Here is a 17,311-nt window from a genome sequence, read left to right on the forward strand (position 1 = left end):
CAGCGGCAGGGCGAGACAAATACGAAGGGGGAGGCCCCAACATGTGACATTTTTCACATGGCTCAGTGGAGCGCATCAACCCCTTCGCCCTTACTTAGTCCTGTGTGTTTGTAGTATTTCATGACGCTATCTTAGTTGGCAGGCTCAAGGGAGAAGGTTAGCGCATAATAAGGCGCCTTGGGGAGGAGTTCTGACTTCTGAGCCTGGCCTTGACCTTGGCCTGAAACCTGGCCTGCTGCGTTAGTGTCAATTACCGGCATTGATTGTGACGATTTTTAAGCGCGGGGAGCACGACCTTGGCACCACGCTGCCATGCGACGCCCTGCGCAAGCATTTCCAGTGCCTTGCACGCTGCAATAGACTATTTGATCAAGCATAGGGAGCCCGAGGCTGATTTCGGCGACTTTTTCTCGCGAAGGATCGGGCACGGGACATACTTCACGCTTTGCATAACCAGTCGAGTCAACGAAGCCTCCAATGTCGGGAGATGACGCCGGCGCTTGGGGCAGCGACGGCCGGAAGCCGGAGCCGGCGCTGAGCGTGCAGGCGGGCGCCACTTGGACCGCCTCGATTCACCCCCGTGTAAGCGGCGCTGACCGTATCGGCGCTGGGAGCTCCCACTGACCGTATCGCCAAGAGAGCTCCCACTGGCCGTATCGGTTCGGGGAACTCCCACTGATCGTATGGGCCCTACGACTTATGCAAGTTTTTGTGGGGTCGTTTGCAGTCGATACCCGGAGCGCTCAGGGCGGAGCAGGACGCGATCAGCAAGATACAGCGCACCCTGCGCCAAGAGCTCGGAAAGCTGCAGGTGAGGCCGCGGTGGTAGTCGGTAGCGCATGCTGGGGTGAGGCCGGGTGGAAAGGGAGTCGGCCCCACGCACGGGTGGCAACATGGGGTGTTACGGCTGCGGGTGTGTGGTGGTTAAGCACGAAGGGTGGAGGGGGTCGCCAGCGTGTGGCGAACGTAAGCGGGGCCGGAAACGGATGGGCGGGGATGAGTGACGTGGCTCATCTCCTGTTGGGGCACCGCAGGCGCCATGGCTTGGCACCATGGCTTGGCGCCATGGCTTGGCGCTCATGCCCTATCAACGTCTTTCTGCTCGTTGTGCCTGGCCCAGGCGGAGGAGGCCATTCTGAAGCTGATGATAAAGCGTGAGAGGAAGCGGCTGTCGCGCCAGGCGGCTTCTCGGCAGCGGCGACAGGAGGCACAGGCAGCACGGCGGGAGCTAGCTGCCGTGCCTCCGGACGAGTTAGGGGTTCAGCGTCAGGAAGGGGAGGAGCGTTAGCGTACGGCACAGTTGCAGGCATCAGCTTGTTGCCGCGCAGTTGACTACATGGTCGGCAGGTGCGCGACTGCAAGTGGATGGGCATCTGTCGCTGCTGTGCTGCACGTGGCTTAGTTTTTATCTGAGTTTATATCCTCGTCGTTGCAATCTAGTCAGTACTGTGCATCTATGTCCGTGCAGGTACTCCCCAGCGGCGGCGCGGCGCATACATGTCAAGACATTATGGTGCTCGGCCCTAGGTGGCAGGGTTATATGCCTGCCTTTTTTCAACACGGCGTCACTGCATCCCCCAACATATTGCAGTGTTGTAACACTTTGGGGTTGCAGCTGCTGTGCGGGAGCACAGCATCCCGGCACGGCAGTGTTGGCTGGAAACAGTGGCGTCAGGAGTGTCGCACTGCGGCACGAGATTCCCAGCAGGTGAGCCCTGCTGTATTGAGCACGTGGTGTTGCGGCGTGCCGGGCCATCCTACCGCGACCCGGGACTGCCAATGTAGGTTTCGCATGCATGCGGGGCTCGGCATCTCCATAACCTTGGCGCTCACCGTCTGCATGACAGTCCTGTGGCGCACCTTGCTTGCGTGGCACAGGCGCCTGCGGAGCACTGCTGCGTGGCGGACGTCCAGGCTGTGGACGGCGGCCACCAGTCCGAAGCAGGGGCGCGCGAATGCACTTTTCCAGGTGCTGCACTGGATAGTTTTACCACGTGTGGGATGGCAGGAACGGAGGTAGCACAAATGCAACACATCTTTAGACAAGTGTCCCCCGGTCACGGGAAAAGGGGCCGAGCCCCTCCACAGTCTGAGGCACCTTCCTAGTACTAATGTTCTGTGTCATCTTTATTAGGGGTGTGGGACTCAGCCCCACACCCTGACGCAGGCAAAATTTTAGATAAGCGCTGACTTATCGCAGCGCAGTGGAGATAAGTCTAGTTATTGCGACGTAAGTGCCGTGTTGCGTTAAAGTCACGCACGGCGCAGGACGCTCGGGTACGTGCCTGCATGGGGCCGGACCGAGCTGGGTCTTGTAGGCGTCAGGAGCACACGGCGCTTTATCTGCCGTTGTGCTTCTGTACTGTATTTTCGGATCGTCCCTCTGCCGGGACGGTGACAACCCACCCGCCCCCCCTGGCGCCGCCGCGGATTAATGTGGTGGTACCCGTGGGCGCCGCGGCGTGGTTGTCTGGACTCTGCCGTTAGGCGCTACGTGCATGCGACACACCCAGTACTGGCAGCACTTTCGGCCACTAGTGCAACCTCAACACGGGCGGGCTTGGGCGGGCACGGCGGACTTGGTGGGGTTATCGGGAACTGTACGGCCCGAGCTAGGAGGCCGTAGTATGAAGGCCGCTGCGGGCCGCAAGTGAGTTGCGAGGCTGCTTAAGCAAGGCATGAGTGGAGGCTATTGTCGGTTTTGAGAGATTGGGATTGTCATTTGGGGCCGTGGCGGTTTGTAACGCTACACGGCAGTAAGGAGTCAATAATGAACGGAAATGTTGACTGTTGCACGCGGCACTGCCTTTGTGCGGTTCAGTAGGTGTTTAGGAGCTTCTCTTCTGAGAGAGGGGTTACAAAAGGAGAGCTAAGGAATGCGACATGGGTCCATGGCATGGCGCCCCTAGCTGGCTCGATTGGGGACGCTTTCCGTCCTCGCGCGGGTGGTTCAGTTGCTGTTGGTGAGTGTGGAGTGCATTCGGACAAGTTGAGGCTACAGGACACATGGTGTATAGTGTTTGGCGTCAGCGGCAGGGCCAGATGCAAAGAGCCCGTACCTGTGACATTTGCACATGGCGACCAGTGGCTCGTGGCTCGGCTCGTGTTGTGTTCGCCAATACTGGCGTTGAACAGCAACACGCAACTGCGTTCCGTCTCCCAAGCCCTTCTCTTCTGTCAGCCCTGCCCACTTCAGTTCTCTCGAATGCCTGCGCATTGCCTTTGAGTCTTAGCGTGTCTGGGCTAACCTGAACCTCGTTCTAGTCTTCACTTTCCTTCGACCCCTTCGACCCCTGGCTTTCTCCGCCAGCTTCGACACTGCCTGGCACTGCAACTCAGGGGTGCAACTTGTCAGAGAGGAAAGCGGTTGTTGCCCGGGGTCAGGGATTGAACCCCCGGAGGAAGGTGGGCGGATGGGCAAGAATACGCACACAGTTCACAGTTGTACCAGTACCAGAGGCACCCAGAGGGGCATGCCACGGGCATGCTACCATCAGGCCACGCATCAGGCGCGACCGCGCGAGCCTGGTTACGCACCGCCGCCACCGCGCCGGCAGGCCTGGCTTGTGCTATGCAATCGGCATGCTGTGTATCCTGCAAGTGAAACGTTCTCTTGTGGCACCGCGACGCGTGGGAAGCAGGACCTTGGCGCGGGACACCTTGCAAAACCAGCGTGCGGTGGGCATGGGTGCCATGGAGTGGGCTGCCTGGCAGCCCTAGCTGTCGCATGCCATGGAATTGTTGCGTCAAGCAGACCGACTGGCCCGAAAGTAGCATACAATAAAATTAGCGAGCCTAGTAGCTGAACGCACGACTACATAACTATGTCTGCAGAATGCGCGCGCTTCTACTTTGTTTCCTGAGCTTAGCGTTTCTTTCGCTTATTACCGGGCAACAAGGAGAGCCATTACTTCGCTTTTTCAAAGAGGCTAAGAAGTCCTGCGCAGCAGGATGCGAGGAGAACGGCAACTGCAATGCGGAGACGGGCGAGTGCCAGTGCCGCTTTGGCTATGGCGGTGAGAGTTACAGGAGGGTACGGGGAGCTACGGGAGCGACCCTCAGCCATGCGGTGCTGGCTTTTGAGACACCAGACATGCGCGTAGTTGGCCAGCCACACCGGTGCCCAGTCGCCAAGGGGACATACCCAGGCGCTTACCCCCCTCAAACCTGTGCAGGTGCTGACTGCAGCCAGCCTATACTGTCTGGGTGCCTCAGCGCGCGGAAAAAGGGCGCTGTGCCGCAATACGGTCTGCAGTTTCCCAAGGTGAGTGTCCGCGCACATGCCAGCTGGCCGACACATTGCCCCGTGCCGAGTCCACCCGCTCTTTTGAAACTCGTAAAGCCATTGCGGCCGGGGCATCAAGCTGCGTGTCCCATGAGTTAGGGCCACGCAACACACTTTATAGATGTTGCCGAAGCGGCTCTAACCACATACGGTACCGGTACGCTCACCACTGTTGGCCCATCCCGTCGCTGCCGCTGATGCTTGCACTGTCGATGCCCATGCCTACGTCTTCAGAACTGCGAATGCTACCGGCAGTTGCTAAACATATCCTGCTATGGATCGGATTTTGCCAAGGACCCGTTCTGGTGCAACCAGCCCGCCATCTGGGAGTGGCACACCATCAAGGTGGGTTCGTGGAAGGCCAGGTCACCAGGTGGCTGCTTCAGCAGGTCCAGGGAGCGCAAACCCGTGGTCGCCGATTGTCGGCGCATAAGTTGATGCCGAGGGTTGTGGTACCAGGTACATATAGAGGGGTTAGTTTTGCATGTATTTCACTGGCGCAAACTGTAACCGGTTGCCCTGACCCACATCCGCCGCTGATGCAATCCACGTGGCACTGACCTGACCCGGCCCACCCATCGTGACTCGCGCTAGAGGGCAGAAAGGAAGGAAACGGGCAGGTGACTTGTGTTTGCAATCTGCATGCCATGCAGTGTTATGAGTATATGGACGTGCCGCCAGAACAACAGCTGTCGGACCCTCCAGAGGCTGGCAGCACCAAGGTGGTGTGGCGCCAAGGCGTCCGCAATGTGAGGTGGCGCGCATGGGCAGTTTGGGAGGATGGGTGACGTGTGAAACTGCGTCTATGGAGGGTTCTATTGCCGCACGGTTGCAACAGCAGCTGGCTCAGATACTGGTGCAATGCGCGGGACGCGGTGCGAATCAACTGTCAGGCCGTTGCCTGGATTCTCCGTTTCCACCTACGTAGGATAGCGCACATCGGGATGGGGGCTTCCTCTTTCAGCCATACACCAAGACCGACGGGTTGCGGACGCAAAACCTCGAGACGCTACTTCCAATGGACAAGTGCAAAGACCGGTGAGTAGTGGGGCAGGGCGCCGCCCGGGCCCTGCAATGGCACGTGCTATTGGCACCAGGATGTAGTAACGCAGAAGTTTGGTTCCGCTTTAGGTGCATGCCTGCCCATGGGCTCCCTCCACGCCGCATGCACCCTCACCTTCTTTACACTACAAATGCCCTCTTCGCCTGCCTTCCTGCCCGCAGCTGCAACGAGCGCGGCCGCTGCGTGGACGCGGGCGGTGGCTTGCCCCAGTGCGTGTGTGCACCCTTCTTCACCGGCCCGTCCTGCCAGCTCGACGACCCCTCCCACTGCCCGCTCAACTGCAGCGGCCGTGGGCGGTGCGACGGCGGCTTCTGCCACTGCCAGGCCGGATGGTGGGGCGCTGCCTGCACGCGCAGCAAGGCGTACACGGCAGAAGGCAAGTGGGGCCGTGGCCAGTTGCAGCATCGGTATCGGGGACCTAGAAGTGTAGAGGGACCGAGGTGGGCACCGTGGGGCATCCTTGTAGTTTCGCCACGTCAGGGACAGAAGCTCAGGGCGGTGTGGCACACTGTGACACGGAGGCCATGGCTCGGGCATGTGGCACAGCCGCAGGAGGAGCTTGTCTGGGTTACCCTCGCTTGACCTCGGCGCCCCTTGCTCCACGGTTCACCCAGAGTGGACCCCGCATCCCAGTGAGCTCAAGATCTACGTCTACGACCTGCCGCAGCACGTGGCGTACATGCGGCCGCTGGGCGACCACTGGTGTGTAGGGGCCGCCAGGCGAGGGATGCGGGGAGGAGCGTGGAGCAGACCCCGGCCCAACTGCAAATGGTGTTTGCGTGCATGGCACATGGTCATGCGCTCAAGACACAATACCTTTAGGTTACCGGTTCTGATGGGCGGTAAACCTGAAGTTCCCACCCGCTGAAATCGCCACGTGGGCAGGCCCCTGCACCACTCCATCTACCTCGCTGAGATAGAGCTGTACCACCGGCTTCTCGGGGACACCACCGTGGTGACTGAGAACCCTTGGTGAGCATCTGCTGTGGCTAAGCCGTGTGTGCTGCATACAACTACGGCCTCTAGCCTCCCGGGCACGCCTTGTCTCTACCAGCAAGTTGACGGACACGGCAAACGGTGATGTCGCGTTGTGACGGTCTGTTTCGCGGTGGCTGTGGCCTGTGTGTTTTACTGGCTGCCGCACATGCCGGTATGCGCTGCGCACCCTGCAACAGGGAAGCCAACTTGTTCTACGTCCCGACACACACATACTATTATATTGGTAAGGACCCCGCGTGTGGGCGCTTTTCTGTTTAAACCCGATAGCGCCGTTTACAGTATAAGCGGAAACGTAGGTGCCCAGCAATGTGCTGTATTGATCTGTGTCGTCGCAAAGGTCGCCCATCCCGTACTCAAGCCCGGTCTAATCTCAAGCACGCCAAACACTTACATGCTACATGATGCAGGCAACATCGGCTTCCCTGGCAAGCTCTACACGGCGGTGTTCCACCACGTGCGGCAGCAGTACCCCTGGTGGAACCTGACCGCGGGCCGCAACCACGTCGTGTCCAACTCCAACGACCGCGGCTGCTGCGACCTGTACCGCATGGGGCCGGACGTGCAACACCCCATCAAGGTGTGTGTATGCGTGTGAGGTTGGGTTATAGGCCCGAGGTAGGTCCGGCATGGGTACCAGAGGGGAAGGAAAGGGGTGGGGGGGCAGGTCGCTGCGAGTGGTGCTGGATTGGCATCGCTACATATTCCCGATTTGCCGTAACCACCGTCAACTATGCACGTTGATGAATTCACAGGACTTGTGCCATGTGCGGGGTCGTGCCTGCAGGTCGTGCACTTTGCGCAGGCGCCCCGGCACGGTGTGCCGCTGTCACGCAATCGGGACAAGGGGCGGGAGGCAGAAGGCGAGAAGCCGGAGCACTTGGCGGCTCGGCTCAATTCGCATGTCGAGGTGCGCCGCCCCGGGTTTGCATGCAGCCGTGCTGGCACAGATGCGAACATGCCCACTGCCGTCTTGCCCCTGTGCGCCTGCCTCCTTGCCGCTAGCCGCGCTGCCCTGCGCCTGAGTACCTATTTCACTTCAGACGGCTGAGACCCTTCCACAAACCGATCCCTGAAACATAAATGACAGGACCCGGCGATGCAAGGCGCTATCGCTGAGATGCAACACCTGGATGGCCGCCCGCGCTTCCGAGGCTTTCCCCTGTACGAGCTGCCAGCGCTGCAGCAGGTGGATGGGCTCCCAGCGTTGTCGTTGTGTTTCTGTTTCCGAATGAAGTTCCGAGTCTGAGGGATGGGTCAGCGGCGCTGTAGGGTGGTCAAAGTGTTCGGGATAGGGTTGATGTGGAACATGATGCATCAAGTGCACAGGCCCGCCGTGTATATGGAGCGGTGCGCTGGGCAACGCCCAGTCACGCCAGTCACGCCAGTCACGCCAATCACTGGCGTCACACATGCGCAAGGCTTTGATACTGACATACATGAAATTGATCGCTAATGCTGCACTGTAGGAGCGTGAGCAGTGTTACAGGTGCGACCCCGGTGCAGCGGTTTGGTGGCAGCCGGCCAGAAGCACCTGGTTGCGGGTGTGCAGGGTCGGGCGCGACACTGGGCACAAGTCGACGCCAACCATGCAACACGTGCTCCGCCCTTCTCTTCCCTCGTCCCTGGCTTGACGTGACTAACCAAGCTTGCCTGGCCCCCGCTGCCCGCACGCCCGCCTACAGGCCCGAGCACGACGTCGCGTTCCCGCCCTACCTGTCTGACCGGGAGGGCAACTGGTTCAGTGTTATGAAGGAGGCTTACGACTACACACCCGACGGCAAGGCCACGTTCAAACGCGGAGTCGCCCGCGACACACTCTTTTACTTCAACGGCTTTACCAAGTGCGTGTGCCGCGGTCCGCCATTCATCCGCACGCTGATCACTTGCTGCGTCTTCTCAGGCATTTCTCTGCAATTAATACTCAGGCATGCTGGACGTGGTGGGCACTGTGGTGGCCATGCTGTGAGATGAGCCAAATGCCGGAATGCGGCAGCGAACCTCCCCCATTAGTGTCCTAGGCGCTCACCGCGCTAGCCCCAACCCGGCTGCCGCAGACTGCAATGGTTGCTGGATGCCGCAGATGCCGCATTCCTGCTTGCATGCGGACTGTTTCCAGCGGCATCTTGGGTTCCCCTTCGCGCCCACCTACCGCTACCAAATCTGTGTGCATCGCACGCCCTTCCCGCACCTCTCCGCAACTCCCCGCTCTCTGTGCCCCACCGTTCCCCAGGCCCGACCTAGCCTACAGCGCGGGCGTGCGCCAGGGCCTGTTGGCGCTGTTCGGCAACAGCACCCGCGCCGACCTGTCCATCAACAAGGGCGGCGGCAGCCAGCGCATGCTGCGCAGCCGCTTCTGCTTCACGCCCATGGGCTTTGGCTGGGGCATCCGCCTTAGCCAGGCCATGCTCACGGGCTGCGTGCCGATCATGGTGCACGACCACGTGTGGCCGGTGGGTGGATGCGCTGGGTTGGTAGGAGCGCGTATGCAGGCGATTGCGTGTGTTGTCCGGGGCGCATGGAGAGAACGGGAGGCCGGCAGTGGGTAAAGGTACTGCAGTGTCACAATTAATGTGGCTGCCGCTAGCCACCTGCCTGCTTTGCTACCCGCGCCGCCACCTTCTGGGCCCCAGAGGCATCGATGCAAACGCACCGCCCTTCACACATACGCAACACAGACGCTGTGGGACGTGCTGCCGTACGAGCAGTTCTCCATCCGCGTCAGCCGCCACAATATGTACCGCCTGCTGGACTACCTCGAGTCTATTACTCCGCAGCAGCTGGCCCGGCTGCAGGACGGAGTGGCGCAATGGCACAAGTGAGAGGAGGGCTCCCGGGTCCCTGCGTCGTTGTCCGGATGTTGCCGGTCGGTGTGAAGCCCTGAACTCTTCGGGCCTGGTCAGGAAGACAGGAACAAAGGGGTTTCTCCTTACACGCAACGGTATGCGCAACCATACTGTTGGTATCGAGCCCCGCTGCCGCTTCTTCCCGCAGGGCGTTCGTATGGCAGCCGGAGGTGGGCGGCCTCGCATATAACTACACGCTGACGTCGCTGCACCACCGGCTGCTCAACATGTGGACCGCGTTTTTCCGGCGCTTTTGATCACCGCTGGCAGCCCGTTGGCATCTGGTGCATGCGCCTAAGAAGCCCTGGAGAAGCAGTCTCAGCCCGAGACTTGGTTGTGTGGAAGGATGTGTGCACAATGGGTGTGTGATGGGACAGTGGTAAGGCAAGTTGGCAAAGTCCCGTAGGGTGCAGCTGCTTCCCAGACCCAACAAATGGCAAGCAATTGGCAGCGGCAGGGCAAGAGTGCGCGGCTGGTCGAACGCCGGAGTGTGCACAATGGGTGGAACGTGTGTGTGTGGGGGGGGGAGGGTGGGACTGGGAAACGTTTTAATGCCTGGGTAGCCGTTGTGCTGCAGCAAACGTCCACCTCATCACTGCTTATCACCGCCATGGCCATGCGCTGAGCAGGCCGTCTCTGGACTGACCCGGATTGATGGCAGTGCCTGGATAGCGATAGCGAGTGATTCAGAGTGTGTGCTGCAGCGTGTGTGTGCAGAATATGGAGGAAGGTTGAGCCTGTCCTCCCTAGCCGTCCGGCCTAGGTCTGTGATGTGAGGAACTAGATAGGTTGATCCTGTCTTAGCGCTGGCCCTCTTACACTGTCCGGAGTGGTCGACTGTCCTAGGCGCAAACTCAACCCGTTGCTTCGGCGTGTAGGGACGCCGCGTTGGCGAGAACCACGGATGGCCATGATACCGTGGGGGCATGTCGCACCCATGGAGGGCACTGTATCCACCCGCGCATTCCGGACCCTTGCAACGAGCATGGGCCCCGAACGCTGCTCCGTATCCTGCATCCCAGTTTCGGACAGTGCACCCGGGTGCAACCTTACAACTCCAAATCAATGTAGCGATGGGCCTGCTGCTTTGCATGTCTGCCAAACATCGACCCGATGGTTGTAACCTATGCCAATTCCAATGGCCAAGTCCAATGACCACCAAGGTGGCCGTGCCCATGGTCGCCATTGCGATAGGAGATGCCAAATCCCCCATTTCCCATTCATCATTCGAATCCAAATCCCAATGTCCACTGAAATGGGAACCTACCGTCCATGCCTACTCTAGCAACCCATCCCTGTTGATACCATTGCGTACACCCCCGCGCGCCTAGCGGCATGAATGCGAACTCTAAATCCGGATGCGAGGCCGTGGCAATTTAAGCTCCCTCGCCGAAGGGACAAAGCAGCATTATGAACACCTCCCCGCCCTGTAATGTTTAGGCACTCAGGTTTGAATTCCTTAACTGCCCTGCGTGTACATGCCGGAGCAGCAGCTATGGGCTGGGTCATAATGGGTGTGCGGCGCAGGCAATCTGCGCAGCCAGGATGACTCCAATTGTGTACGCACACATACACACCGAGAAAGGTCTGCACAGGTCTGTGTCCCTGTAAGTGCTCAAGCTGCCAGCCTGCCATCCTTCCAATTCTCATGAACGAAGACTCAAACGGCTGACAACCTGGTCCACTTCTGCATGTTACCACTCAATTCCTCCACCCTGCCCAGACGCAGCTTGGTCCGTGCTGTCACCACCCACCCATACACAGCAACATGGTTTGCGGCGAGGTCCGTCGACCATTCTGACTTTTGACACATGGTGCAACTACGCGCAAACCTGCAAACCTTGGATGCGTGGAACACAGGACCCACGCGACGACGGAGACCTTCAGTACTGTGTCCACAGGTACGGCAATAATGCTATCATGTGTTGATCTGCGTACTCAAGAGCATGGACACTTCTAAGCCGCTGTAACCGTGCCCCCTTACACATCCACATACGTTCCGACAGCCTCCACGGTACCACTGACCATGCACTGACGTTGCCAAAGCCTGACATACAATGCCGGCAGCAAACGTAGGTCTCGTGCTCTGCGTCACGCCAGTATCGCCCCATGGGCTGCCCCCCCGGCTGGGTACATAACCCCTTGTCCCCGCTGGCATTGACTACCCCTTTCAAGGAATGGCGGTGGCCTTCGGTCGGCCCGGCGACTTCTTATACCCCGGCTTGCTGCGGCTTCCATTCACACGCCATTGAGGTACTCACCCGCCCCGTATCCTGTGTCGCTGTTCCAACCATCTTTGCAAGCCCCCCCTCACACATACGCGTATGCCCCAAACGCCATTTGCCCTTTCATCACACGAGGAGTCCAATCACTGCATTGCGCAGCCCCCTAGCGCCCACCCACGCCGCCCGCCGGCCCCTGGCCGCCCTGGCCACGGCTGCCTGCCAGTGCCGCCATCATTCCTGCAATGTCCTCATCCCCCAGGCCCATCGTCACAACGTCCATGGATGCGTGGTGGCGTTGAGATGTCATGCTGCCAGTGCGCTGGCCGCCCGGCGGCCCGCCAGCGATGGCCGGCGGCGGCCCTGCAGGAGCCATGTTGCCTCTGCCGCCAGCGCCCGCTGCGCCGCCGTCGACATTCATGAGCAACGCGCTGAAGGTGGCGCTGCCTAGCAGGCCGCAGCCGCCAGGGCCGCCAGGGCCGCCAGGACCGCCGGCACCGGCGCCGCCACCAAAGAGCATGCCGGTGCCGGGCACGTGTCCGGCTGCGCCGCTGCTGGGCCCGTCCTGCAGGTGCTCGTGCTGCTGCTGCGCGGGCGGCGCGAGCCCTGAGAATAGGTACTGTTGCTGCGGCTCCTGCTGCTGCTGTTGCTGCTGGTAGCGGGGCTGCGGCTGCAGGTCAAAATGACCGCCATCCATGCCGCCTGCGCTGCCGGCGGCGGCAGCTGCATGCTGGGCCGCGGCGGCGCCGCGGTTGGAGCCGCCGGCAACGGCCAGGTAGTTGAGCGTCAGCGCCTCATTGTCCTCCATCACGTCGATCTGCTCATTGAGACAATGGAGAGCATGACAAGCAACAGTTACAGTCCGCACAAAAGCGGTTGGTGCGCAATACTACTGGACAGGCCCGAAAAACGAGGTGGAAATTACAGCGGTACTGGCATATGCGGTGCCGGTGTGGCTCTCACGGTGACGCGCACGAGGGAGGAACACGTGAAACACAGTGCGGGTGTATAACCCACCTGCTCCAGGAGGGCATCCAGCTCATCAAAGGCGTTGCTGGTGCCGCTCATGGCGCGGCCGCGCTGGCTGCCGCGCTGGCTGCCGCTGGCCGCCGCAATGGCCATTATGGCCATCGCTCGGGCCTGCTGCTGCTGCTGCTGCTCCGTGTGCACGGCGTCAGCCCCGTCGGGGCCACCGCCATCGTCGCCGACCACCGCCTCCTGCCTGGGACCGGAGGAGGGGCGGGACTGACGCGCGCTGGCTCCGTACTGGGGCCCCGGGGCGCCGTCAGAGCCCACGCCGCCGCCAGTCGTAATGCGCGAGTCCGGGCCACCATGGGGGCTCCCTGCATCACCATACCCGTTGTCGCTGTGCCCAGGGCGACCGTCGTAACCGCCGCCATTACCACCGCCAAAGCCACCGACGCCAGCACCACCACCACCACCACCACCACCGCTCGACATCAGGCCGGCCGCGCTCACAGTACCAGACGATGGCCGCTGGGGCTGCTGCTGGTACGGAGGGTACTGCTGCTGCTGCTGGTAGTACTGCTGCTGCTGCAGCAGCTGCTGCTGGTACTGGGCCTCAGCATAGGCAGCGGCATCAGGGCCCACCGGCGCGCCGCCCCCGGCGTTCACGTTCGTCCGGTAATGTGGGCCATCAGGACCGGTCCGCGTGTCGGTGTCTATGGACATCAGGCTCATGCCACCGTTAATGGAGGTGCGGTGCTGCTGCTGCTGCTGCTGCTGCTGCTGCGGGTGCTGCGGGTGCATGCCGTACGACTGCTGCTGCTGTGTGTGCTGCGGCGCCGGAATGTACCCACCGCCGTACTGGTGTTGCGGCGGCACCTGGTGGTGCTGGTGAAACTCAAAATGTGGTTGTTGCTGCTGCCCCTGCTGCTGCTGCTGCGCGTATGTCAGCTGCTGCTGCTGCTGTTGCTGGTAGTGGTAGGCCTGGTGCTGCTGCTGGTTGTGGTGCGGCGAGAGGTCCTGAGAGGAGCGAGGGCCCAGGCCGCCATGCTGCGAGCCATCGCCGGCATTCAGCACCATGTGTGTCAGTCGCGAGGGGCCGCCGTGCGCGCTGCCGCCACTGTCATACCTCCCGCCCTGTTGCTGCAGCTGCATCTGGTTAGAAGCATACAGTTGCTGCTGCTGCTGCTGCTGCGCTGCTTGCATCTGCAGCAGCTGCTGTTGCTGCTGTGACGGGTGCTGGCCGTACTGCGAAGCTGCGTAGCCGGACTGCGAGCCGGCATAACCGCCGAGTGCCGCCGAGCCGCCGCTGTTGGGACCGGCGTCGTACGCGGCACCGTCAACGCGACGGCCGTAGTCCGGCACGCCAAGCAGCCCTGTACTGCCAGGCAGAGATGTGCGGTGCGGCATGGACGCAGCGCGGTCCAGGCCGACAATGCCGCCGTGGCCCACCGCCGCTGCTTGCTGCAGTTGCTGCTGCTGTTGCTGCTGCTGCTGCTGCTGCTGGTGCTGCAGCCCCATACGGCTGTAGCCCAGCTGCTGTGGGCTGTGACTGCCGCTGGCCACGCCGTTGAAAGACGTGGGCCGGGAGCCGTGGTGCAGCAGCTGGAAGGCCTCGCGAGACTGCCCGCCGCCACCGCCGCCATCGCCAAGCCCACCTCCTCCGGGTCCTCCGGCCCCCCCGCTAAGCGTCCCGCTTGAGAGCACCCCTCCCAGGCCTCCGTCTCCAGGGCCGCCGCCGCCGCGGTGGTCGTTGTGGTGGTACAGGGTGGTCTCACACGTGCCGCTCAGGCCCAGGCCGGTGGCGGTGGCCGCGCGCGGGCGGCGGCTGGCGCCGCCTCCGGCTGCGGGGCTGTAGTCCAGGTGCGTCATGGAGTCGTGCCCACCCGCCGGGTCCAGCGGCTCGCTGCCCAGGATGCCCGAATCGAGCTGGTCGGTTACGGAGCCTGTGGCGCCGAGGTAGGAGGAGGTGGTTGAAGCAAGTGTACGTGTGTTTGGGGGAGGGGGCCAGGGTAGCTCATTCCAAACCGAACTACACGGTGCCAGGTCTCAGAACCAGCCCAAAGAGCGCGGGGCGTGCCAGCTGCTGGACGAGTGCAGCCGGAGGTGCACCACGTGCCGATGTGCACCATGTGCGTCCCCCAACCACCTCGTCAACCTGTAGCATCTCAACACGTCGGCCCTGCTGACGGCGGCAGCCAGCAAATGCTACCGCCATTTTCACGCCGTTCAATCCCTTTGATCGGCACGACGCCGCTCCCGAATGCAGCTACACAGTCCCCAGGGCCCAGGCGCTGCCGCCCCGACGCACCTGAGAAGGGCCGCTCCAGTAGGGCCTGGCCGGCCCGCAGCAGTCCGGACGGCGACTGAGCCGCATACAAGCCCAACAGCTGCTGCGCACCGGGGGCGCTGCTGCGCTTCGTAGGCAGCATGCGCACCGGCCCCCCAGCACCACCAGCACCACCGCCTGCACCTCCTGCTGCCAGGGTGCCGCCGACGCCCGCGCCGCCGCCGACGCCAGGCGAGGGTATCGGCGAGCCGGCGCATTGCTGCTGGGTGCGTTCGAAGGCAGCTCGGCGAGCCTGCAGGTAGAGCCAAGGCGAAGGACGGAACATGCAGCTGCGTGGTCATATTACTCCGGCGCTCGGAGGCACGACTGCCTTCAAGGCTGCGACACGTCCACAACAATCATGGGAGTTTCTGCCTCGGGAAAATTCTTCCTGCCGCCCGCTGGGCAGGGCTCAGGCGCTTGTGGTGCCGCCTCCACGTGCCCATCAAGCCCACCCGCACCCCTACGCCCCACACTCCACGCCCCGCCGCGCGTACCGTGGCGTCGTCGCTGCAGTCCTTGACCGCCCGGCAATAGTTGAACAGCAGACTACTTCGGCGGCAGCTCTTAGCGCGAACAGTACTCTGCGGTACAACATGGGAGGCGGGCGGCGTCGGGCTGGTGTGAGGAAAGGTGCCGGTGGTAGCATTGTGTTTGGGTTGGCGACATGACATCCGCGGCATCGTGCGGCTTCCTCCTAAAAGTATGCTGGACAAGATGCCCTAAAACCCATGTTCAGCCCCGGCCCCGTTGCCTGCACATGCAGAGATTTAGTCTACCCCAGCCGTGGCGTTTGGATGGTGCTCAATTTGTTCACATACTCACGTGCCTGCGAATGGGGAGGCGGGAGGTACACAAGGCAAGCGCAACAATTCAGTAAGCCACCAAGCAAGCGCGAGAACCTTTGCATGTTTAGCTATGAGTCTGTGAGCTTGGTCGCATATCATAAGCCCCGTGGCCAGGGAAACCCTGCATTGCGCAAGGTGCAGCTGATGTTGCTATTCGCTTCCGCCTTTATCACATGCACAGGTTCCTGTAAACCCTGCTTTGTTAGCAAACAAACGGCTGCTCCGATTGTAACCTTGTGCTAGGCGTGTACCCGCATGTGTGCACTGATATGATTGCATGTGACATGCGTTGCCATCGCGCCCCAGACAACGTATCCCCTGGGACCCTAGCTTGGGCGATTCAGTGCCAACCGCCAAGCCACCCCAAACCCGGTCCTCCATCATCAGACCTAAGCCATCAACACCACAAATCCCCTTTGCAAATAACATGCCGAAGACTCACCACATGTTCTTGACCTGCTCGCAAATCAGGGCGGCAGAGTGCAGGACGACGGACACAGGGCAGCGGCAAGAACAACATGGGGGCATACAAAAGATCAGGCGGGGAGACTGTAAGCACGACACGGCATGGTACCGTATAAGACAGTGTGCCAGAGAAAGGGTTGTAAGAACCGTCGTTGTAAGTCGCAATGCACGCCTGTAGTATGCCAGGCGCTGCCGGTCGATTCGTTGCCGGGGCCACCCCAAAAACAGCCGCCTACTCCTGGCGTGTTCCCCTCCACGGCAACCCTGACCCAACCCTAGTACTCACATCGTTCTCCGAACGTCCCGGCAGGTACTTCGATATCGCAGCCCATCTACGAACAGCAGGGGCACGCCAGTTACGCCAAGTGGCACACAGGACCTGCAACACCGACAGGCGTGCTTGCAGGGCGTGCTCACCGGTTGCCCAAAATGCTGTGCCACTTCGCCAGTGAGGCTTCCTCAGCCAACGTCCACGGCGGCTGCGTGAATGCACAAGTCGGCGGCCTTAGCAGGCTAAACCACCGCAACAAGCGGGCAGGATGCATCGGTCCACTCATCGCACCTTTCGGCCGGGCTCACGAGCGCTGAAGGTTGACGCATCATAGCTCATATTACGTCTAGGGGCTGCATGCTGGCGTGGTTGCCCATTGGTTTGCGCAGTTTGGACATCCATGCTCGGGCGACGTTGCTGGTCGAACACCACAAAGCTGGAAGCCCCCGAGGTGTCGTCCCTAACCTCTTTTTTACCCGCATCGCTTAGGGCATTGCCCAAGCCACGCAACGACTCCATTCGAGTATTGGTGTTTTTCAGAGCGCGCGCGCCGACCTCGCGTGGGCGTTCCCAGTCATTAGCGATGGATAGATGGCTGGTCTGCAAAAATATATATGCTTGCGAAGGATGCTGCACGTCGTTTCCTTCAATCACTCCGAGGCTGGGGTGCGCTGCATCGGTATGGTGCTAGGAAGCCAGGTCATGGCAATTGTTATTTATATCTCATTTATATGTGTACTAGAGCAGCCATGCCTAAAGCCGAGTCTTGGTTGTGAGCAACAGTTGGCTTGCCGCGTTTTTCCCTTCAAAGCGGCGCCGGCGCGCAGGTTGAGACCTGCCGGTGTTGTCTGGTTAGCGACCTGTGCTGACGAGGATGGCGTAGCGGGCAGTCGGCTGCAGCGGCAGGGGTGTTTTCCTTGCTGTCTGGTTGGCCTGCTGCCTGCTGCACTAGTGCTTGATAGCTGGGCGCGACTGGGCACATATGGCGGGCGGTGCCTGTACAAACCGACCCCGGCTATG

General features: G+C 61.2%; 3 protein-coding genes across 5 annotated transcripts; 2 read left to right on the forward strand and 1 right to left on the reverse strand.

The window, feature by feature from the left end:
• Positions 1-131: 131 nt before the first annotated feature.
• On the forward strand, positions 132-3,263 carry CHLRE_02g111108v5 (uncharacterized protein). Its single transcript, XM_043059883.1, has 5 exons — positions 132-582; positions 728-811; positions 1,121-1,347; positions 1,469-1,708; positions 1,879-3,263. The coding sequence occupies exons 3-5, from the start codon at positions 1,337-1,339 to the stop codon at positions 2,018-2,020; spliced, it is 393 nt and encodes a 130-aa protein (XP_042927517.1). The 5' UTR covers positions 132-582; positions 728-811; positions 1,121-1,336; the 3' UTR covers positions 2,021-3,263.
• A 518-nt stretch (positions 3,264-3,781) lies between these two features.
• Positions 3,782-10,223, forward strand: CHLRE_02g111150v5 (uncharacterized protein). The gene is made up of 17 exons (XM_043059884.1): positions 3,782-4,016; positions 4,176-4,264; positions 4,520-4,630; positions 4,939-5,034; positions 5,214-5,323; positions 5,510-5,724; positions 5,963-6,050; positions 6,234-6,320; positions 6,524-6,570; positions 6,755-6,924; positions 7,132-7,254; positions 7,435-7,533; positions 7,814-7,833; positions 8,030-8,188; positions 8,578-8,797; positions 9,023-9,162; positions 9,339-10,223. Exons 1-17 carry the CDS (start codon positions 3,836-3,838, stop codon positions 9,445-9,447), a joined length of 2,064 nt encoding a protein of 687 aa, XP_042927518.1. The 5' UTR covers positions 3,782-3,835; the 3' UTR covers positions 9,448-10,223.
• Positions 10,224-10,227: 4 nt separating this feature from the next.
• On the reverse strand, positions 10,228-17,311 carry CHLRE_02g111200v5 (uncharacterized protein). Of its 3 annotated transcripts, none has more exons than XM_043059886.1 (10): positions 16,583-17,311; positions 16,438-16,499; positions 16,307-16,352; positions 15,998-16,011; positions 15,529-15,536; positions 15,448-15,461; positions 15,205-15,291; positions 14,690-14,960; positions 12,430-14,324; positions 10,228-12,229 (listed from the first exon to the last, which is right to left on the reverse strand). In XM_043059886.1, the coding sequence occupies exons 1-10, from the start codon at positions 16,628-16,630 to the stop codon at positions 11,579-11,581; spliced, it is 3,096 nt and encodes a 1,031-aa protein (XP_042927520.1). In that variant the 5' UTR covers positions 16,631-17,311; the 3' UTR covers positions 10,228-11,578. The 3 variants fall into 3 exon arrangements, with proteins under 3 accessions (XP_042927520.1, XP_042927519.1, XP_001699697.2); XM_043059885.1 differs by having other exon boundaries at positions 16,583-17,161; XM_001699645.2 differs by lacking the exon at positions 15,448-15,461 and having other exon boundaries at positions 15,205-15,325; positions 15,525-15,536; positions 16,583-17,161.

This window comes from Chlamydomonas reinhardtii, chromosome 2, assembly GCF_000002595.2.
Source record: "Chlamydomonas reinhardtii strain CC-503 cw92 mt+ chromosome 2, whole genome shotgun sequence".
NCBI lineage: Eukaryota > Viridiplantae > Chlorophyta > Chlorophyceae > Chlamydomonadales > Chlamydomonadaceae > Chlamydomonas > Chlamydomonas reinhardtii.

Coding starts and splice junctions, on each gene's coding strand:
- CHLRE_02g111108v5 (XM_043059883.1), top strand. Junction 1,709..1,878: donor CGGCACGAGATTCCCAGCAG/GTGAGCCCTGCT, acceptor TGCGTGGCACAG/GCGCCTGCGGAGCACTGCTG.
- CHLRE_02g111150v5 (XM_043059884.1), top strand. CDS start 3,836: ATGCGCGCGCTTCTACTTTGTTTCCTGAGCTTAGCGTTTCTTTCGCTT. Junction 4,631..4,938: donor GGGAGTGGCACACCATCAAG/GTGGGTTCGTGG, acceptor CATGCCATGCAG/TGTTATGAGTATATGGACGT. Junction 5,035..5,213: donor GGCGCCAAGGCGTCCGCAAT/GTGAGGTGGCGC, acceptor CCACCTACGTAG/GATAGCGCACATCGGGATGG.
- CHLRE_02g111200v5 (XM_001699645.2), bottom strand. CDS start 16,630: ATGAGCTATGATGCGTCAACCTTCAGCGCTCGTGAGCCCGGCCGAAAG. Junction 16,500..16,582: donor CTCGTGAGCCCGGCCGAAAG/GTGCGATGAGTG, acceptor GCATTCACGCAG/CCGCCGTGGACGTTGGCTGA. Junction 14,961..15,204: donor ACTGCAGCGACGACGCCACG/GTACGCGCGGCG, acceptor CTCTACCTGCAG/GCTCGCCGAGCTGCCTTCGA.